General features: G+C 42.6%; 2 protein-coding genes across 3 annotated transcripts; both read right to left on the reverse strand.

Moving 5' to 3' along the window:
- Positions 1-2188: 2188 nt before the first annotated feature.
- Positions 2189-4062, reverse strand: LOC129647817 (gamma-crystallin C). Of its 2 annotated transcripts, none has more exons than XM_055574783.1 (3): positions 4054-4062; positions 3708-3950; positions 2189-2461 (listed from the first exon to the last, which is right to left on the reverse strand). In XM_055574783.1, exons 1-3 carry the CDS (start codon positions 4060-4062, stop codon positions 2189-2191), a joined length of 525 nt encoding a protein of 174 aa, XP_055430758.1. The 2 variants fall into 2 exon arrangements, with proteins under 2 accessions (XP_055430758.1, XP_055430759.1); XM_055574784.1 differs by having other exon boundaries at positions 2189-2464.
- A 10172-nt stretch (positions 4063-14234) lies between these two features.
- On the reverse strand, positions 14235-16490 carry LOC129647818 (gamma-crystallin B). Its single transcript, XM_055574785.1, has 3 exons — positions 16380-16490; positions 16039-16281; positions 14235-14566 (listed from the first exon to the last, which is right to left on the reverse strand). The coding sequence occupies exons 1-3, from the start codon at positions 16386-16388 to the stop codon at positions 14291-14293; spliced, it is 528 nt and encodes a 175-aa protein (XP_055430760.1). The 5' UTR covers positions 16389-16490; the 3' UTR covers positions 14235-14290.
- Between the last annotated feature and the right edge of the window lie 6179 nt (positions 16491-22669).

Below are 22669 nucleotides of genomic sequence, written 5' to 3' on the forward strand. Positions count from 1 at the left end.
TGCAGTAACAGTACTTGTTAAACAAGTGATTACATGTGTGTGTGAATTGTTTAGTACTTGGGAAGCACTGGATCAAAAAAAGTGATCATGTACTAATTGTTTATTGTTAGTGTTTAGTATTTTTGTGTAGAGTTCTGTCGCAGGAGGGACAATGCCTTCTGTTTGCTTTCTTTTTTCATTGCCAGTGCTGCACACAGCCGACCTATGGTAGGTGCTCAGTAAATAGTGACACTCCTAACTCCAAGAAGTTAGGCTCGCTGGTGGTTAATAATTGAGCAGACCATTGAAAGAAAAAATAACTTGTGCTATGACTGACAGTGTCACTCCTAGGTTTCTGTCCTCCAGAAACTATAGCATGTATAGAAAAAGATGGGGCTTCCCAGGTGGAACTAGTGGTAAAGAACCCATTTGCCAATGCAGGAGACATAAAGAGATGCAGGTTTGATCCCTGGGTTGGGAAGATTCCCTGGAGAAGGAAATGGCAACCCACTCCAGTATTCTTGCCTGGAGAACTCTTTGGACAGAGGAGCCTGGTGGACTACCATCCCTGGGGTCACAAAGTGTATGACTGAAGCAACTTAGCATAAGTTTATAGATATCTTTATACATATATGTCTTTATAGATAAAGATATATATCTGATGATATTCATTGTAGCCTTGTTTGTAAAAGCAAAATTGGAAAAGCTCAGTTACCAATGAATAAATAATTAAATAATCCAGCAGATCTCCAACAAGGGATCACAGTGCAGCCGTTAACAAAACAAAGTGCTTACCTAGATAGGTATCCATATCACATTACACTTTAAAAGCCAGCTGCAGACTAATATATACAGCATAATTTCATTCTTGTAGAGAAAAAAAGCATGTGCTTCATGAGACAGCTATATAAATGAGGGAACATTTTGAGAGGCGTACCCACTAAGTGTAAAAAAGGGCTAGGAATGAAAAGTAGGACTCAGAAGGACTCCTCCACTTTCTTTATAGGATGCATAAAGTAGTAAGGTTATGAGAGACTTTCACTTTGGAGGCAAAATTTCAAATTAAAAATATTAACAATTTTCTCTGATGAAAGAATTTTCAATTAAAAACTATGCAGGGCTTTGCTGCATATTTACTGTAGGTAAAAATACACAGAGCAAGCAGATGTTACTTCAAAACACTAGAAATTATGACTTTCTTTAATGTGCCTTTAAATTTGAGCCTTTTTTTTTGGTAAAGAACTTCTTTTTGTTTGCAGCACACTATATTATGCAAATCTATTTAGAATGTTAATGTCTATCTCATTAATTTACTTGCATTAGCTGGGCACTGTGTACAGCTGTGCAGTTTCTGAAATTCACACAGTGTTTGGTCCAGTAGCTGAACAGGCCAAGAGGTGTACCCTAATCAGGAGTTATTTTGGAATAAGAAGGAGGGTCTTCAACTGAGTCCAAAAGTATGCCAATGACTGATGGCAGCCCTGGCATTAGTTATATAATACTCTGCTTGAAAGTAAAACAAAGCCACAATTCCTTATGTAGTCTAATCAGGCTTTTTGCAAATGGGCTGCCCTTCACCACTCATCTGTAACTCTCTGTGGCTCGTGACTACTTCTTGGGTCAGAAGGAAACTGCTGGAATGCTGTTTCTTAGGCTCTCAGTTGAATGCTGCTTTTCCCCAGTCACCCCCTCCCATTTGAATATTTATTGATTTTTTTTAGCTGCACAGGGTCTTAGTTGAGGCACTCAGGTTCTTCCTTGCCATCATGTGGGCTCTTTCCGTGAGGTACAGGGGCTCTGTAGTTGCCCTATGAGGGCTTAGTTGGTCCGCTGCATGTGGGATCTTAGTTCCCCAAACAGGGATTAACCCATTTCCTTGCATTGTGAGGTAGATTCTTAAGCACCGGACCACCAGGGAAATCCCCCATTTCTCTCCTTTAGTCTGCCTTTATTTCTCAGACAGGCTCCCTCCTTACTCCACCTCCACTCCTGATCCTTGTTCAAAACTCATTCTACCTGGAAGAGACCTCCCTGCCCCCCACCCCCCTCACACACACCTTACCCACTTCTCAACCTTTAACAGGGAGCATTTACAGGTGGATTAACTGGCACACAATGAAAGAAAAACAGAAGCCAGCGATTGCCAACAATACAGACTAAATACTTTATTAAATAGATTCCAAAATGAGAAAGTGGTAGTGAACCTATTTTAGTATAAATCCACCACCCTCCGCAGAGAGCCCGCCTTGGCATCCACGGCCCCCCAGTCTTGGTAGCGCCTGTACTCTTGGGGCCGCAGCAGGTACTGCCGCCCCCGGTAGTTGGGCATCTCGTAGAGGACCCAGCAGCCCTCCAGCACGTGCAGCGAGCGGACCTCGCTCAGGCGGAAGCGGTCCTGGATGCAGGGGCAATCCTCGCTCAGCTCCGCAATGAGGCCTTTCTGGTCCTCTCTCTCATACAGCCGCAGCCTATGGGAGCTTGTCTGCTCGGTCCACACAGAGGAGCAGAAAAAGCAACCAAACAGGAGATGAACTTGGCAGGTTGGGACATGAGATGGGCAATGTCAGAACTGAGACTCTGAAATTGCTGTGATCTGTATTCTACTAGCAAATATTAACAAATATTTGTGTGTTCATTTTCCATTTTTTCATGTGGGAGGTGGAATTTTTAAGAGGTTCAAGGTCTGGTTTAGACTCCATCAAGAAATCAAATATTTTGATTCCTAATACTTAATTCCCTAATTTATTGATTCCTATGTGATAACTCAAACTTATATTTGGGAGGAAAATGTTAAGTATTTTGTTAATATTTTAATATGAGTATTATTTCCCAATTGTATATGGGATTGTGTGAAAGTTGCTTACTCACATCCAACTCTTTGGGACCCCATGGACTATACAGCCCATAGAATTCTCCAGGCCAGAATACTGAAGTAGTTAGCCCATTCCATTCTCCAGGGGATCTTCCCAACCCAGGGATTGAACCTAGGTCTCCCACATTGCAGGCAGATTCTGAGCCACCAGGAAAGAAAGCCTAAGAACACTGGAGTGGGTAGCCTATCCATTCTCCAGTGGATATTCCTGACCCAGGAATCAAACCGTGGTCTCCTGCATTGCAGGTGGATTCTTTACCATCTGGGCTACCAGGGAAACCCAAATATATATACATATACACATAAATTTACCACTAAAATAAGATTTTTAAAAACCACACCTTTGGTGAAAGTTTTGTTTAAATAGTCTGAAACCAGAATTCACTTGACTTTCCAAATTAAGAAAAATTACTTTTCCCAGAATTGGACAATATCTTTGAACAGCTTAATTAATAATAGGCTTGTCTATATTTATTAGTCTGCACTGGAAACTATCAAATTTGCTCATTATCAATTCCTTTACTATAGGTTAAAAACTGATTTGTTAGAAATACTGCCTTCTTATGCCCAACTGGCTCCCCACTTGTGTTAAATCCTGCAGTGATAGTAACATTTGTTACAGACAAGCTCTGTTTGACCTAATGGCAGTAAAAATTAAAAACAAAACTGACTCTTTCCCTAAGTGAATTTGTTCTTATATTCTCTGCTGGTTTGTGTGTGTGTGTGTGTATGTGCCTAGATCTAACTGGGCTTTGTCAGCTTCTGAAAGGTCACTTAACTCTTAGGTGTATTTAAAGGAAAACCTCCATGACTTAACACCCATCGGGCGGCAGGATTGGAATCAAGCGGAACTCACGTCGGAGATGAGACAGCAGGAGCGGATGGAGTCGTTGAAGCCCATCCACTGCTGGTAGTCGGGGTAGTCGCCGCGCCGCAGGAAGTACTGGTGGCCCTGGTAGTTGGGGCGCTCATACAGCATCCAGCAGCCGCTGTCCACCCGGATGGAATTGCAGCGGCTGAAGTAGGGCTGCAGGTTGGGGCAGTCGCTGCTGCACTGGTAGCAGCGGCCCTGGAAGCCCCGGTCCTCGTAGAATGTGATCTGCAAAGGAAGAATAATTCAAATTAAATCATTAGCTCCCCGTAATAAATCCTGTATAAAGGCATTTCCCCCCTCCATTTTATTTCCCTTGTGTTCCATTTACCTTCCCCATGGCTGATTGACAACGGATGATGCGAGTTCAGTGCTATGAGGCCCCAGCCGCGCGCAGGGTCTATATAGCAGGGCGGCTGCTGCGTTGGCAAGAACAACACAAAAGGGGCCCCCGGGGGTGAGTAAGGGGATTTTTTGGATCCCTTTTACATGCTGCATTCAGTGGAAATGCCTGTCGAGCTTGCCCTCATTCTCTGGTATATTCTAACGCTGTCCTGTACGGGTTCTGGGTGAGTCCCTAGAGTTGCTTTTATTTGGATTCTTGGTGTTTTATAAATTTATCAGCACATCAGACTGAACTTTTGACCTGAGACTCACATCTGTATACATATGATTCAATTATGCCCTGTGTATTTTTTGGGAAAAATCTATGCCCTTATGGACGGGCCCCTAGAATTCCAGAGAGGCTGTGGGTGAAGCAGAATGCCACAAGCACTAACTTTCCTGGACGACAGACACCACTCTAAGACTTCTTTCTTCATAGCACTTGTCAAGCCAGTGCAGGACACAAATCTGGATTCTGATTTTTGCTAGTTTTGACTGGGCGGACCTGTTAAGACATAGCTATTAAACTTCCTCTTTGGTGAGTACACTTCATATAACTGGAATCTAGCCCCTGGCAGCCAAGTTGTGATACAGGTTAGCATAAAAGGCCATTGGGTTCAAGACTGAGAAGTATATTGCTTTATAGATTGCTTCCCCTTTGCCAGGAGAAGGTGGTAGAACTTTGTGGACTCGGAATGTCCATTTAGTAGCCATGTGAACTTGGCCAAGCCTTATGACTTCTCAAAGCAGGAGTTATTTCCTAATACTTACCTCATGGGATATACTATGTGGAATGAGAAAGGAAGGAAGAGTAGCTTCTAACATTTGAGAGCTGGCCTGGCCCTCAGAACTAGGCCATATTTCCCTGCTAGACAAAAAGAATCTCACAAAATACCAATTTCAGGAAAGGTTACCCTGAGACCATAATAAAATGAGGCAAAATAAGGCCATTTCATAATTTTATCTCAGCATAGGCAGAAACAAAGCCAATGTGCCACCCACAAAATACCAGACCCCCCCCCAGCCAAAACGATTAACTGCTACCTCTTTATCAATTGCAGCTTTATCTTTGTTCTTTGCTCCCTTCCTCATGAGTAGATTTATTAAGATATTCAATCATAAAATTACCCTTGCTGCCCCACCCAATCAAGTCAATTCTTGTTTTTTAGACATTTTTCCAATTCACCTAACTGAAGTACAAATCCTTTCATAGTTCTTTCTAAGCCTCCAAAGACGGTCCATGCTTCCCCATGGTGTATGTTCTCTCTGTTGCTGTTACCAATAACAAACTCTCTTGTTTCATGCACGTGTTTCTGGTGGTCTTTGGCTAAAGGACATTGACATGCATAAATGGGATTTGTGTTTTATGTGTTGGGCATGTACATGGCACAAATGAGCACTGAATAACTGTTTGGTATTAGTCATAGTGAGATATTATTAAGGATGACTTTAACCCATTCATCTCTCTCAAAGATGTTCAATCCTTTCAGTTCAGTTCAGTTCAGTTCAGTCGCTCAGTCGTGTCCTACTCTTTGCGACCCCCATGAATTGCAGCACACCAGGCCTCCCTGTCCATCACCAACTCCCAGAGTTCACTCAGACTCACGTCCATCGAGTCAGTGATGCCATCCAGCCATCTCATCCTCTGTCATCCCCTTCTCCTCCTGCCCCCAATCCCTCCCAGCATCAGAGTCTTTTCCAATGAGTCAACTCTTCGCATGAGGCGGCCAAAGTACTGGAGTTTCAGCTTCAGCATCATTCCTTCCAAAGAAATCCCAGGGCTGATCTCCTTCAGAATGGACTGGTTGGATCTCCTTGCAGTCCAAGGGACTCTCAAGAGTCTTCTCCAACACCACAGTTCAAAAGCATCAATTCTTCAGTGCTCAGCCTTTCAAAGATGCCTAAAAAAATGTCTCCACCACAAAGAAAGTAAAGATTTGGAAGGAACTTTAAAAATCACCTAAGGCTATGGAACTCTGCTCAGTGTTATGTGGCAGCATGAATGGGAAGTGGGCTTGGGGGGGAATGGATGGTGGTGGTGGTGGTTTAGTCACTAAGTCGTGTCTGACTATTGCGACCCCATGGACTGTATAGCACGCTAGACCCTGCTGTCCATGGGATTCTCCAGGTAAGAATACTGGAGTGGGTTGCCATTTCCTTCTCCAGGAGAATGGATACATTTATATATACATGGCTGAGTCCATTTGCTGTTCTCCTGAAACTATCACTATATTGTTAATCGGCTATCAGTCCAGTTCAGTTCAGTCGCTCAGTCGTGTCCAACTCTTTGCGATCCCATGAATTCCAGCACGCCAGGCCTCCCTGTCCATCACCAACTCCCGGAGTTCACTCAAACTCACATCCATCGAGTCAGTGATGCCATGCAGCCATCTCATCCTCTGTCGTCCCCTTCTCCTCCTGCCCCCAATCCTTCCCAGCATCAGGGTCTTTTCCAATGAGTCAACTCTTTGCATGAGGTGGCCAAAGTGTTGGAGTTTCAGCTTCAATATCAGTCCTTCCAGTGAACACCCAGGACTGATTTCCTTTAGGATTAACTGGTTGGACCTCCTTGCAGTCCAAGGGACTCTCAAGAGTCTTCTCCAACACCACGGTTCAAAAGCATCAATTCTTCAGCTCTCAGCTTTCTTCACAGTCCAACTCTCTCATCCATACATGACCACAGGAAAAACCATAGCCTTGACTAGAGGGTTAATCAGCTATAACCTGATTCAAAATGAAAAGTGAAAAAAAAAAAAAATCACCTAGTGCTCTTCAAACTCCAGTGTGCATAGGAATCATCTGTGCTTATTAAAAATGCTAAGGCTCTACTTTTGTCCAAGATTCTGCATCATTAGACCTAGAAAAAACTCTAGGAGTTTATATTTCTAACCAGCGGCACCAGATTGCTCTTGGACCAAACTTTGAAAAACACTGTTCTGATCTATTCCTACTTTTTTTCCTTTTCTTCCTTCCTTTCTTTCTTTCTGTGTGTGTATAGTTGATTTATAATGTTATGTTAGTTTTAAGAATAGTGATTCAGTTATATGTATATTTATATCTGTTCTTTCTCAGATGCTTTCCCTTATGGGTTATTGAGTATAGTTCCCTGTGCTATATATTAGGCCCTTGCTTACATTTTATATATGCTAACCTGTATATGTTATCCTAAACTCCTAATTTATCTCCCTCTTCCCTATCCATCTTTACTTTTGTATTCTCACTAACTGGCACATAAAGTTTGCTCAGTAAATGTCTGGGGGATATGAATGTTATTCCCTCATCTGAAATTCATCATTGTAGTAGTCCACAGGACCTATTTCAAATGCTCAGCACAACAGGCCTACACACTCACATCAAAGTTCAGCATTTGCAACTTTCAACTTTCAAAAGCACCCTGCATTTGATCTGTTTAATGGCACTTTATAATAGGCAAGATGAGTAAGCAAAAGAGAGAAAACAAAAGTTGTGTTGTCCCTTAAGTCCTCTGCTCCTTCATAATTCTAATGGTTATGTCTCCTGAGATGCCGCATCAGTGTTACAACAGCAGGGGCCAACTCCAAGGTTTTGCTAGTGTCTGAAGTCCAGTCAACAATTGGCCTTACCATGCACCTGCTTTCTTCCTAGTAATTAATGTAGCACTTGTATCGTATACATGCTTGGTTAAATGAGAAGATGTCATCTGGTTGGTGGCCATGAAGACCAAGCATTCTCAAAGAAGGAGACTGGGTAAGAGCCCACAGATGATCATTGTAGCACCAGCCTCAGAAAACATATAAACAGTGTCTCGACTTCTAACAGGCTGAACTATTCTCTGAACTTCCTGAGATGCTCTTCCCAGGTTATAATTTGACTCCAATGAAAATTTTCCAATTCCTTTTTAGGTTGACTGGTTAATTTCTCATTGATGAAAACGATGTTGTTTTGTTTAAGCAACAGGTAGTTGTGATTGTCAGTTTTGCTTTAACAAACCCCTAAAGAAGAAAATTTGAATTCCAGAAGTCCAGAGGGAAGGGAATAAGACACTTGCTAACATCAGGACATACCCCTTGACAGCAGGGCAGGAAAACTGGAGAGGGAACCCGTGGAGAGGAGAAAGTTTTGAGGGTGTGGCTTGGTAGATTGGGTCTTGACACTTTTCTGGAATAGCTGCTACTTCAGTTTCTTTCTTTGGTGGAACTTTTATAAGGTTAGTCAGGCCAGAGACGCTGGGGATTCAAAGGGAGAAAAGAGGACAAGATGGAAGGAAAAGATTTCAAATCTGAACTTGTTACAAACTAGGACATATAGGAAATATTTGTGTGTGTAGAGTATGTAAGCTGATACCAGAGTTTTCTCAAATTGGTAGTTCATCTTCATGGGGAGAAGGTTAGTGAGTTCCTATAGGGTTATCCCTTCTTCGTTTCACCTCAGACTCTCATCTGTTCAAGATCCCAGTGTTTAGAGAGAGGACAGAGAGAAGGAGGAAGGGTGGATTAGGAGTTAGTTTGAGCATAATGTCTTCCCCCAGCCTCTCCCCATCGTTGACTTTTTCTTACTTTGGGATTACAGGGTGGATAGTGTTCCCTTTGCCTGCACCTCAGGAAGTGAAACAACTTGCAGACTTGATCAACGAAAACCAAGGTCTCTAACTTTTTTTTTTTTGAGTAGAGAAAGGTTTATTGCAAGGCCATGCAGGGAGACAGGTGGCTCATGCCCCCCCAAACCCCAAAGTCCCCAAAGGGTTTCAGTGAAGCACTTTAAGTTTTTTTTATAGAACCATTTCCATTTATTATACCTCATTTGATTCTCACATTTATTCAAACAGCACTCAATTAACATTTGATTGCACTCAGACAATGGCTACGCAGCTGGTCACAGGTATTTTACATTCTAGTAAGAAAGAGAAACACTAAGGAAGTAAAAGAGAACACTTCAGATAGTATTGAGGAACACTAAACAAGTAAAAGATAAAATTTCAGGTAAATCGCTTCAGATGGAGCGAGTTGGGTGTAATCCACTTCAGATGGAGCAAGATATAATCAACAGACAGAATGGTCATATGGCATCTCCAGAGAAGTTGATATTTGTATGGGGACCTATTGTCCAAAAGAAGCCAGCCTGTGGAGATCATGTAGAAGTCATTATAAGCCAAAAGGAACTTCATACGCAAAGGTCCTGAGGTAGGAATTAGCAGTGTCTCTAATTTTATGTGCTTTCAGTTCCAGCATTTCAGGATAATTTCCATATGTGAAGTTTGTGATTTTATTTCTGCTAAGCAAATAACATAAAGCTCAGCACTCCAAGAAGCTTTTGTCTTTCTCATTCATGTTTGTTGTATTATTATTGGCAAGTAGAGGATCCTGGCTAATATCTCCAGGAAGCCAACACAATTCTTAAGAGTTTAAAGGTTAAAAGAACTGGAATTTAGGAACAATTAATATCAAATAATGCAGCAACCTCCAGGGAAGGAAACTTTATAAAAAGCCTAACCATGTGCCCCAGTTTGCATGGAACAGTCCTTGTTAATACCTCTTGCCCCAGTGCAATCCTTAATAAAACACAATCTCACTCTCAAAAATGACTCACTTTAAGTAACAAATTCTATGCTTGCTCTGGTAATAAGCCACTAGGGCAGTGGATATGGAGCCCTTGAGGGTGTGGGATGGGAGGATGCTCTATAAAAAGTGAACAACCATGTGGGTATATCTAAAAACAGAGAAGAGAGGAGCAGGGATGGGAAAGACCAGCCCACCCAAGAGCAGGTTGGAGCTAGCAGACTAGAGCAGTCCTTAATATTAATAATACTATGTTATTAATATTAATAACTTAATATTAAACTTGATATTGCTGTGTTGTTATGATCTAAACTTGCATCTCACCCTCACAACCTTTATAACAAAGCTGGCTGCACACATTATTGCTTTATGTGAGAAATGGTTCAGGAGTTAAAGGAAAAGGCAGTATGTCACCAATTTAGGTCAGTGTGGATCCACTCAGTCATGAGGCAGGAGTTCAGAGCGGAGGGTAACTCAGTTCAGTTCAGTCGCTCAGTTGCGTCTGACTCTTTGAGACCCCATGGACTGCAGCATGCCAGGCCTCCCTGTCCATCACCAACTCCTGAAGTTTACCCAAACTAATGTCTATCGAGTCAGTGATGCCATCCAACCATCTCATCCTCTGTCGTCCCCTTCTCCTCCTGCCTTCAATCTTTCCCAGCATCAGAGTCTTTTCAAATGAGTCAGCTCTTCGCATCAGGTGGCCAAAGTATTGGAGTTTCAGCTTCAACATGAGTCCTTCCAATGAACACTCAGGACTGATCTCCTTTAGGGTGGACTGGTTGGATCTCCTTGCAGTCCAAGGGACACTCAAGAGTCTTCTCCATCACCACAGTTCAAAAGCATCAATTCTTCAGCACTCAACTTTCTTTATAGTCCAACTCTTATACCCATACATGACTACTGGTAAAACCATAGCCTTGACTAGACGGACCTTTGTGGACAAAGTAATGTCTCTGCTTTTTAATATGCTGTCTTGGTTGTTCATAACTTTCCTTCCAAGGAGTAAGTGTCTTTTAATTTCATGGCTGCAATCACCATCTGCAGTGATTTTGGAGCCCCCAAAAAATGAAGTCAGCCACTGTTTCCCCATCTGTTAGCCATGAAGTAATGGGACCGATTGCCATGATCTTCGTTTTCTGAATGTTGAGCTTTAAGCCAACTTTTTCACTCTCCTCTTTCACTTTTGTCAAGAGGCTCTTTAGTTCTTCTTCACTTTCTGCCATAAGGGTGGTGTCATTTGTATATCTGAGGTTATTGATATTTCTCCCTGCAATCTTGATTCCAGTTTGTGCTTTTTCCAGCCTAGTGTTTCTCATGATGTACTCTGCATAGAGTAAGCAGGGTGACAATATACAGCCTTGACAGACTCCTTTTCCTATTTGGAACCAGTTTGTTGTTCCATGTCCAGTTCTAACTGTTGCTTCCTGACCTGCATACAGGTTTCTCAAGAGGCAGGGCAGGTGGTCTGGTATTCTCATGTCTTAAAGAATTTTCCACAGTTGATTGTGATCCACACAGTCAAAGGCTTTGGCATAGTCAATAAAGCAGAAATAGATGTTTTTCTGGAACTCTCTTGCTTTTTTGATGATCCAGAGGATGTTGGCAATTTGATCTCTGGTTCCTCTGCCTTTTCTAAAACCAGCTTGAACATCTGGAAGTTCACGGTTTACGTATTGCTGAAGCCTGGCTTGGAGAAGTTTGAGCATTACTTTACTAGCATGTGAGATGAGTGCAATTGTGTGGTAGTTTGAGCATTCTTTGGCATTGCCTTTCTTTGGGATTGGAATGAAAACTGACCTTTTTCTCATCCTGTGACCACTGCTGAGTTTTCCAAATTTGCTGACATTTTGAGTGCAGCACTTTGACAGCATCATCTTTTAGGATTTTAAAAAGCTCAACTGGAATTCAATCACCTCCACTAGCTTTGTTCGTAGTGATGCTTCCTAAGGCCCACTTGACTTCACATTCCAGGATGTCTGGCTCTAGGTGAGTGATCACACCATCATGAATATCTGGGTCGTGAAGATCTTTTTTTCTGTGTATTCTTGTGTATTCTGTGTATTCTTGCCACCTCTTCTTAATATCTTCTGCTTCTGTTAGGTCCATACCATTTCTGTCCTTTATTGAGCCCATCTTTGCATGAAATGTTCCCTTGGTGTCTCTAATTTTCTTGAAGAGATCTCTAGTCTTTCCCATTCTGTTGTTTTCCTCTATTTCTTTGCATTGATCGCTGAGAAAGGCTTTCTTATCTTTCCTTGCTATTCTTTGGAACTTTGCATTCAAATGGTATATCTTTCCTTTTCTCCTTTGCTTTTCGCTTCTCTTCTTTTCACAGCTATTTGTAAGGCCTCCTCAGATAGCCATTTTGTTTTTTTGCATTTCTTTTTCTTGGGGATGGTCTTGCTCTCTGTCTCCTGTACAAAGTCACGAACCTCCGTCCATAATTCATCAGACACTCTATCAGATCTAATCCCTTAAATCTATTTCTCACTTCCACTATATAATCATAACGGATTTGATTTAGGTCATACCTGAATGGTCTAGTGGTTTTCCCCACTTTCTTCAATTTAAGTCTGAATTTGTCAATAAGGAGTTTATGATCTGAGCCACAGTCAGCTCCCTAACTGGGGAAACCATAAACAACTCATTCCCTCTCCAGAATGACAAGATACATTGGGTATATTGGAAGTGGGTATATTGGGTGTGTTGGAAGAAGTGGTACATATCTCCTACCCCGTGTAAGATGAGATTTGAGCCGTTTATTAGATTCTCAAAGGATGGGATACTTCAGATGAATTTTGACCTGAAGCCAACAGTTTCATTGAGGAACTTATTTATTTTTAATATTTATTTATTTTACTGCCTCAGGTCTTAGTTGTGGCGTACAGGTTTAGCTGTTTCACAGCATGTGGGATCCTAGTTCCCTGACCAGGGAGCAAACCCACGTGCCCTGCATTGCAGAGTGGATTCTTAACCACTGGACCAACTAGGAAAGTCCTGAGGAACTTTAAGAGTCCTAAGACCTGTGTTTAATTATCTAGGACGTTGTTTACGCAATATCCTCTTTACTAGAACCCACAAGAAAATCTTCTTTTAGGTTTCATTATTGGGCATGGTTAGGCTAGCTTTGGATAATTAATTTATTTGCTTTATAGACTCAGTCAGTCATGGAGGTGATCTTACTTCCCTCTGTATCCTGGTTGCTCGGTCTAAATCTGGCTCTATCTTCAGCCACCAAAGTGCCTTATCACACCCAGTTTGGGCTTAAGCTTCACTCTTAGCTCCATCTCTCTTTCTCTCTCTTATTTTTCTTACAACCAAATTTCCTCATTCATCTATTTTTACTTTCTTTAATGTATTATGTTGCAATTTTTTATTAGTGACCTTAATTCATTTTTTAGTAAATTTATTTATTTTTAATTAAAAGATAATTGCTTTACAAAATTTTCTTTTGTCAAACATAAACATGAATCAGCTATAAGTACATATGTGTCCCCTCCAATTAATCAGACTTCTCCAGAAAATTTCAATCTTCTATTTTTTTCATCTTTTCTTTATTTTTGGCTTTACTCAGATCTTAGATCTTAGATCTAAGATCTAAGATCTTAGATCTTAGATCTGGTGGGGGATCTTAGATCCCCCACCAGAGATCGAACCCATGACCCCGGCAGTGGAAGCATCGAGTCCCAACCACTGAACTGCCAGGGAAGTTCCCAGTGCTTTATTTTTGATTTAGTATTATTTTTCATATGTCATAATACTTTACTCCTATTAAAGTGATAGGAGGCAGAATTTTCCTATGTGTCAGTGTTTTTGGTAAAAATCCTGAAAATTTTCTGCAAAGCACATACTGCAAAGAGACAGTGAGTTCTAGTTCCGTGAAAATCTCATGGAGGTATGAGATAATGGACATGGAATTGGGAGAAATGGTTGGAGGCTGTTAGAAAGACAAGGAGGGCAGTAGGTGAAATGACCAGTTTGTCTGTTTGTTTATGGAGCTAAAGGAAGAGTCAAGATGCTAAGAATGACTTTCTTGATTAGGTAAAACTTGGATTAAATAGGGAAGCTGGTGGGATAACCTGGAGGGATAACTTGAAGTGTTTCAACAAGTACTTATTAATATTATTATAATTGTAAATATATCCTTGTAAGATTAACCACAAATGGGTTGACCCAGTTGAGTTGAACTTTGAGCCTACATGGTCTAGCTATAGGGCTTACCTGGTGGCTCAGATGGTAAAGAATCTGCCTGCAAAGTGGAAGGCCCGGATTCAATTCCTGGGTCAGAAAGATCCCCTGGAGAAGGGAGTGGCAACCCACTCCAGTATTCTTGCCTGGAGAATCCCATGGATGGAGGAGCCTGGCGGGCTACAGTCCATGGGATTACAAAGAGTTGGACATGACTGAGCAACTACAGTTTCACATGGTCTAGACTTTAGAAGAATGCTGGCAGTAATATCCTCTACTTAATTCCCCTTATGAGATGTTGTTCCCCATCTTGAAAACATGTCATCATGTCTGGCCAAATGCCATTATTGCTTATGAAGACCCCATACATGAAAAGAAAGGCAGGACTCTATTTGTGCCAGAAACACAAGCTAAATCTTTTATTAGATTCTAAAGGAGAAAAGTGGAGAATTTAAAACTTCAATAAAAATCCATCACCCGTCTTAAAGAACCAACTTTGGCATTCATTGCCCCCCAGTCAAGATATCTCCTGTACTCCCCTGGCCTCAGCAGGTACTGCCTTCCCCTGTAGCTTGGCATCTCATAGAGGACCCAGGAACCCTCCAGCACATTGAGGGAGTGAACCTCAGTGAGGTGGAAGCGGTCTTGAAGAGAGGGACAGTCGTCTGTGATCTCTGACATCTGTCCTCTGAAGTCATCTCTCTCGTAGATTCTCATTCTGAAAGTGCCGGTGTGCTGGGTGACAGATAGAAAAGAAAAAGTAAATGGATACAAATAGAGAGAAATCAAAGTTCTAGCCCCTGCACTCCCTGGCCACACCTGCCTCAGAGCTCTTTTAGTCCAAGTCTACAACAACCATGTTTGCAGGGTTAAGATGCCTTCCCTGCCCTCATCGCTCACCTGTGAATCTAACAACTTCTGGGCTAAGCTAGAAACAGAACACAGCAGCCCTTCAGTTGCTATGTACCACCCTCTCCTTGAGAATTAAGGTTGGTCTAAAATAAGGTTGATTATTTTAGGGCTTTTTATCAGAGAAAGTTCCTCTCAAAGTAGAAAAGTGAGCATCATTGGAAAGTGAAGCCTCATTTGATCTATTACTCTTGTTAAAAAGGAACCAAAATTTAGCTATTTTCTGTAAGACCAATGTTTTGGTTTTCATGTTTACTTTGGAACAAAGGATTATGAAGCTCTTTAAAAAAAAAAAAAGATGGCATATTCAGTTCAAATTTCAACCTATGTGACAATCAAGCTTCCTTTTTGAGCTCCTACCCTCCCCTTCCTCACTCCCCCAGCAGCAGGAATCAACTTCACGAAACTTGGATGTTTTGTGAAGTTTGGATGACACTTATCCCACCCCCCACCCTCCACCCCTCAACTCCCACACATTCTTCTAAGAACTCTGCAATCACTCTCAGGGAAATACTGGATCTCAAACTTTAGTTTTGATGAGGCCTTACCTCTGATTCCTACCCCTAAGCAAGCTAATAGGTATGGATTACAAAATTAGAATAGAAACCAGGGGGCCTGTCTTCTCTAGGAAGATAATCAAATAGAAAAGTAAGTCAAAGCAAGCAAAAGTATTTTTTTTATCAATTAAACAGACCCAGATTGTATTTATAAATTTGGATATACTGGGTTTCTGAGTTGACACGGCTTAGAATGACCACTTTAAAAAAAAAATTAATATCTTGGAGTAGGAGTTTGGGGTTAGCAGATGCAAATTATTGTATATAGAATGGATAAACAACAAGGCCCTACTATATAGCACAGGGAACTATATTCAATATCCTGTGATAAACCAAAATGGCAAAGAATATAAAAATGTATTGGATGTATAACTGAATCTATTTGCTGTACAACAGAAAATAACACATTTTAAATCAACTATACTTAAAAAAAAGAAATGATATCTTGAACAGATAACTTCAATCTCTTCTATGACATGCTTTCTCTTAATGCGTCTTTTTATCTTTGACTACATTTAAAACATAAAACACTGGGAATCTGTGATTTAAAAAAAAAACAAAACACCACAGAGCTCATGAAGAATGGCTTCCCATCTGAGACACCCCTCTAGAATGGACTGCATGCCCTGGGCTCACTCCCACTTCCTGCTGCCTAGTTAGAACGATTTGGTTGAAGAATGCTATTTTTTTAATGGCTTTGATTTCCAAAGAGACGGAAGACAAAGACAGAACCAGGCTCACTTGGGGGATGAGGCGGCAGGAGCGGATGGAGTCATTGAAGCCCATCCACTGCTGGTAGTCGGGGTAGTCGCCGCGCCGCAGGAAGTACTGGTGGCCCTGGTAGTTGGGGCGCTCATACAGCATCCAGCAGCCGCTGTCCACGCGGATGGAGTTACAGCGGCTGAAATAGGGCTGCAGGTTGGGGCAGTCGCTGCTGCACTCGTAGCAGTGGCCCTGGAAGGCCCGGTCCTCGTAGAAAGTGATCTGCAAAATGGAAGATGTTGGGAGCATGAAGCGATTTGCAGCCCCGCTGAAGATGCCGCGACGGGGCAAAGGTGGAGCATCAGGTACCCCGCACTTACCTTCCCCATGTTGGCGAAAGGGAGCAGGAGGTGTTCGCTGGGTGCTGTTTGGGACTAGGGGGAGGGCCGCTGTATATATAGCAGCTCTGACTGCTGCCTCCGCAAGAAATCACACAAAAGGGGCCTATTTCGGTGAGTAAGGGGATTTGCAAGCTCTCCGCTCCCCCTCCCCCTGGTCATTGGGGTTAGCTGAATGTTTACTGTCATTCTTTCTGGTAGGTTCGGGTTTTTGTAATTCACAAAAGCTGTTGTTGCCACCAAAATGAAAAGTCTTTCCTCTTTAGAAGGCCAAGCAAAATTCTATGCCCATGCTTTTAGTTTATAGCCTACTCTGCTTAACTGACTCCTTGTAGGTAATTAAACAATGTGTTCTGCTTAGGAACTGGTGTTTACAAAAAATTCTTGAAAATGAGAACTTTAATATCTTAAGGAAGAGGGAATCAAATAAAGTAATTTGTGAAAATGCTTTGAAAAGCATAAAGTTAGTTCAAATTCAAGACTCTGTGATTATCAATGTTGTTGTTTGGAGGCCTATCTTGAGTGAAATTGACACTTGGCTGGAAATTTGTGGGCTCTCTGAGGCTGGGAATGATCCTTGTTCTTTTCTGTCCCTGAGCCCTAGAGCAGGGGATGGGCACAGAGTAGGCCCTCAGTCCTTGGCTTTGACCTGAGTGAAAGCAGATGGTTGTGGCCTTCCTCTCTTCATGTCTCCCTGGGAGCTTGTAACCTTCCTTCTGCTGGTGCTGCCCAGAGACTGCTCGCTTTCTGGGGGGGTTCCTGGCCTCCTTCAAATGTCCTAAGATCTGTCTTTCCTCTTCACCTTAATAAATTCCTGCTCCCTTGATAAGGGTGATTTGAGTTAGTATAAGGAGAAATGTAGGGGCTTCCCTGGTGGTTCAATGGTGAAGAATCTGCCTGCTGTGCAGGAAGTGTGAGTTTGACCCCTGGGTCAAGAAGATCCCCTGGAGAAGGAAATGGCAACCCACTCCAGTATTCTTGCCTGGGAAATCCCATGGACAGAAAAGCCTGCTGGGCTACAGTCCTTGGGGTCGCAAAAACATCAGACATAACTTTTTGACTGAACAACAGCAAGTAGTAATGTAGAAACCCTCGAGGCGCCACATCCCCTACTTTCTCAGACTTTTGAGATGCTAGACAGCACCCAGGCTTGACAACAGAGCATCTTCATAGTATGGACTTCACAGTGTGGTATGGGGACCCCTAAAGTCCCCAAGACACTTCCAAGGGGTTCACATGGTCAGAAGAGTTTTCCTAACAATGGGTGTATGTGTGCTCAGCCGCTTCAGTCATGTCAGACTCTTTGCAACCCTAGGGACTGTAGCCCACCAGGCTCCTCTGTCTGTGGGATTTTCCAGGTGAGAATCCTGGAGTGGATTAATCTTCCAGGGGGCCTTCCTGGCCCAGGGACTGAACCTGTGTCTCCTGCAGCTCCTGCATTGCAGGTGGATTTTTTTTTTTTTTTTTTTACTGCTGAGACACTGGGGAAGCCCTCAAGATGTTATTTGCCCTTTTCACTCTTCTTTCACAAGTGTGCAGTGGAGTTTTTCCAGAGGCTGTATGACATGAAAGAGATTTCGCAAAATGTAAAGCAATTTCAGCCTTTTCATTACTTGCTTTTTGCTTTGGAAACCATGGTTATTATTCATAAAACATGTTATTTATGTTAACATGTAATAGATTTATTACCTAAGGCTCTTCCTATAAAAAGAGAAACCCACCATGGGTAGGGGGTCCCTCTATTGGAATAGAACCAACACAGTATCCAGCAGATACTGGCCCTGGCATGACCCTCTATGTAATGACAGAGATTAGGTGGTTACCATTTCCCCAGTGGCTCAGCTGGTAAAGAATCTGGCTGCAATGCAGGAGGCATAGAAGACCTGGGTTCTATCCCTGCATCAGAAAGATCCCCTGGAGAAGGAAATGGCAACCCACTCCAGTATTTCTTGTCTGAAAAATCCCATGGACAGAGGAGACTGGTGGGCTCCAGTCCATCCCAAAGAGTCGGAGACAACTGAGCATGCACACATGCACTGCAGTCTTAGAAGCTGTACCCAGATCAGTGACTCGGGGATTAAAGAACCCTTTACAGTCAGCTAATGCTTAGATCCTAGAACCAGGTTGAAGAAATCAGCCTGGCAACAATGTCAATTGAAGGAGAGTGGCTCAGTGCTAAAGAATTCGCCTGCCAATGCAGGAGGCATGGGTTCGATCCCTGGGTCTGGAAGATCTCCTGGAGAAGGAAATGGCAACTCACTCCAGTATTCTTGCCTGGGAAATCCCATGGATGGAGGGGTCTGGTGGGAAGTACATGGGGTTGCAAAGAGTCAGGCACAACTTAGCAACTAGAACAGCAACTATAATTTACCAGAATTCCTGTTAAAGTCAAAGATTCTCAAGGTTGATAGAGACACAGCTTTACAAATTAAAAAAAAAAAGATGACACTGAACCTACTATGTGAAGTGTATAAGATATGTATATCTAGAAAGATAACTTCTAAAACAAGCCATGTTTTATGCAGAGACAATTAGTTTATAGGCCTTCAAGGCTAACAGACCTGAGCTCAGTTCCCAGTTCCTCTACTTCCTAGCTGTGTGTACCTTTTAATTTTTTTTATTTTTTGCTTTTTTTAAAAAAAAATTAACTTATTTATTTTAATTGGAGGCTAATTACTTTACAATATTGTAGCGGTTTTTGCCATACAATCACATGAATCAGCCATGGGTGTACATGTGTTCCCCATCCTGAACCCCCTCCCACCTCCCTCCCCACCCCATCCTTCAGGGTCATCCCAGTGCACCAGCCCTGAGCTCCCTGTCTCATGCATCGAACCTGGACTGGCAATCTGTTTCAAATATGATAATATACATGTTTCAATGCTATTTTCTCAAATCATTCCACCTTTGCCTTCTCCCACCAAGTCCAAAAGATTGTTCTTTACATCTGTGTCTCTGTTGCTGTCTCACATATAGGGTCATCGCTACCATCTTTCTAAATTCCATATATATGCGTTAGTATACTGTATTGGTGTTTTTATTTCTGACTTACTTCACTCTGTATAATAGGCTCCAGTTTCATCCACCTCATTAGAACTAATTCAAATGCACTCTTTTTAATAGCTGAGTAATATTCCATTGTATGTATGTACCACGGCTTTCTTATCCATTCATCTGCCGGTGAACACGTAGGTTGCTTCCATGTCCTGACCATTGTAAACAGTGCTGTGATGAACATTGGGGTTGTGTGTACTTTTTTAGATTTGGTTCTCACAGTGATCGGCATGTGATTAGACTTGGTCATTCGGGAACCTTGGCCTGGACTGGGTGTTCAGAGAGCATCCTCTGGCGCCCTGTAGCGGCAGTCTTGCTCACAGGACAGGAATGTGTGGTGGCAATGGGGACAGGCCCACACTTCTTAGAAACCACACTCCTTGTACCTGAAGCCCCAAAATTTGAAGAGAATCTTCACCCACCCACCCAAGGACATTGTTCATAAAAGAGAGCCTGTTTGGGGGACGTGATCGGGGGTGAGGGGTGGTGGAACATGTGGATGGAGCTTGGGCATATGCAGGACTGAGAAAGGAGGAGGGCGGGCCATGGAGTGGTGATGGGGATCTATTTATGCTCTTGTCCCAGATCCCCCAAATATTTGGGGAACTCTTGATAATAACTGTGCTATGTTAGCCACATGATGTATTCTTTTTTTTTTTCCCATATGATGTATTCTAAGATTTCTGGTATGATGTCTAGAACACACACAACACTCTTCATAAGGTAGGCTTTCATTATTAACTATTACTACTTCATCATCATGAGCTAAATAAGTGATGTAAAGTTTGCTGAAAGTTCAGTTGTACCCACTCAAGTGAGAGCAGACATGGCTTCCTTCAGCAAGGTTGTGTCAATGATGTGCCAGTGAGCTCAAGAGGTTTCATCTGGGCTACCAGAGAAAGCAATCTGCGGATGCTTCAAGAAAACCCAGTTGACAAACTAAAACATTTGTATGAGACTGGGTGGCAGGGAAGGTAATGCACTATTTCCACTGAGGCTTCTAACAGGCCTCAGGTAACTTTTGTTGTTACTTAGTTGCTCAGTCGTGTCCAACTCTTTTGCGACCCCATGGACTGCAGCCCACCAGACTCCTCTGTCCATGGGATTTCCCAGGAAAGAATACTGGAATGGGTTGCCATTTCATTCTCCAGGGGATCTTCTCCACTCAGGGATCGAACCTGAGTCTCCTGCTTGGCAGGTGGATTCTTTACCACCGAGCCACCTGGGAAGCCTCCAGGTAACTTTGTGCTGTGCTAAGTTGTTCAGTCGTGTCCAACTCTCCATGACACTATGGACTATAGCCTGGCAGACTCCTCTGTCCAGGGGGTTTCTCCAGGCCAGAATACTGGAGTGGGTTGCCATGCTCTCCTCCAGGGAATCTTCCCAACCCAGGGATTGAACCCAGGTCTCCCACATTGCAGGCAGATTCTTTACCATCAGAGCCACCAGAAAAGCCCAAGAATTCTGGAGTAGGTAGCCTATTCCTTCTCCAGGGGATCTTCCCAACCCAGGAATCGAACTGGGGTCTCCCAGACTGAGGGTGGATTTTTTCCCAGCTGAGTTACCAGGGAAGCCCAAAACATCCTGTTGTTGTGTTAGTCTCTCAGTCGTGTCCAACTCTTTGTGACCCCGTGGACTGTAGCCGGTCAGGCTCCTCTGTCCATTTAATTCTCCAGGCAAGAACTGGAATGGGTAGCCATTCCCTTCTCCAGGAGATCTTCTCAACCCAGGGATTGAACTCGGGTCTCCTGCATCGCAGGCATATTGTTTACCTTCAGAACCACCAAGGAAGCACCAGGGATGGTAACTTCAATGTCTCTTAAATGAACAATTTCATTTTTGGAAAAAAAACAGGGTTATGTTAGATCCAGTCATGTGTTTTGACATTTGAGTCAAATGTATTTTGATATACAAGTTTATTCAACTGTGATATCCTAAAGAACTTTAAAGGGTTTTATAATTTTTTTTCTGATTTAAATGAGACCTGTGTTTTTAAAAATGAGTTTTGCAGTTCTTTTTAAAGAAAAGAAAAAAAAAACCTTGTGTATAACTGTGAACTTGGTATTCAAATATTCGTGCTAAAAGGCTCATTGGTTCAGTCCCTCCCTTAATCTCCCATATATTTTAGACTAGGGTGTTGGCTGATCCTACAAAGAGATGTAACAAAGCATGTCTTGCCGCACCCAGGACCAAATGTCTCATTCCATTGACCCATCCATCTTCTAAAATGCAAGGCAGTGGTGGGAAATCTCATTATTTTTCTTCACAAAAAAATGTTGCTTTTCACCTTTTCTTTCATTTTTGTTGTCTTTCTCAGGCTGTCTCCCCTGTCTCTTTCCTTTAGCTGTTAGAGGTAAACTCTGAGACTTTCAAAGGGTGGTGCTCTAACTCCGCCCCTCCCCTCACGAAGGTCTCCCTGCTGCCATCCTACACCAGCCTGCCAATCTCTGGGCCATTTTTTACCTCCCTTCAAGTTTTCCAAGGTCACCAAGAACCAGACAGAACTGGAGGCTATCAGAACCAGGTAGAGGACTGAGTGTGAGAGACTGCCATCTATGTCTCTGAACATCTGCATTGGTGACCTTGTGTGGGAGAGTCATTGCTTTCCAAAATAAACTGGAATCATTTGCAATAAAGTCAGAATCCCTTGCTGTTTTTCAGGCTTCCAGGGCTCCATTTATCCACATCAGTTCAGTTCAGTAGCTCATTCGTGTCCGACTCTTTGTGTCCTCATGGACTGCAGCATGCCAGGCCTCCCTGTCCATCACCAACTCCCAGAGCTTCCTCAAACTCAGGTCCATCGAGTCGATGATGCCATCCAACCATCTCATCCTCTGTCGTCCCCTTCTCCTCCTGCCTTCAATCTTTCCCAACATCAGAGTCTTTTCTAATGAGTCAGCTCTTTGCATCAGGTGGCCAAAGTATTGAAGCTTCAGCTTCAGCATCAGTCCTTCCAATGAATATTCAGGACTGATTTCCTTTAGGATTAACTGGTTGGACCTCCTTGCAGTCCAAGGGACTCTCAAGAGTCTTCTCCAACACCACAGTTCAAAAGCATCAATTCTTCAGCTCTCAGCTTTCTTAATAGTCCAACTCTCACATCCATACATGACTACTATTTATCCATATAATTAATTAGTAATTAATCATGAGGATTAAAAAAGCATGACATGGCCCTTATCCTTATGTCTTGTTGAAGACACTAAACCAAGACAAAA

The sequence above is a fragment of the Bubalus kerabau genome, chromosome 3 (assembly GCF_029407905.1).
Source record: "Bubalus kerabau isolate K-KA32 ecotype Philippines breed swamp buffalo chromosome 3, PCC_UOA_SB_1v2, whole genome shotgun sequence".
NCBI lineage: Eukaryota > Metazoa > Chordata > Mammalia > Artiodactyla > Bovidae > Bubalus > Bubalus kerabau.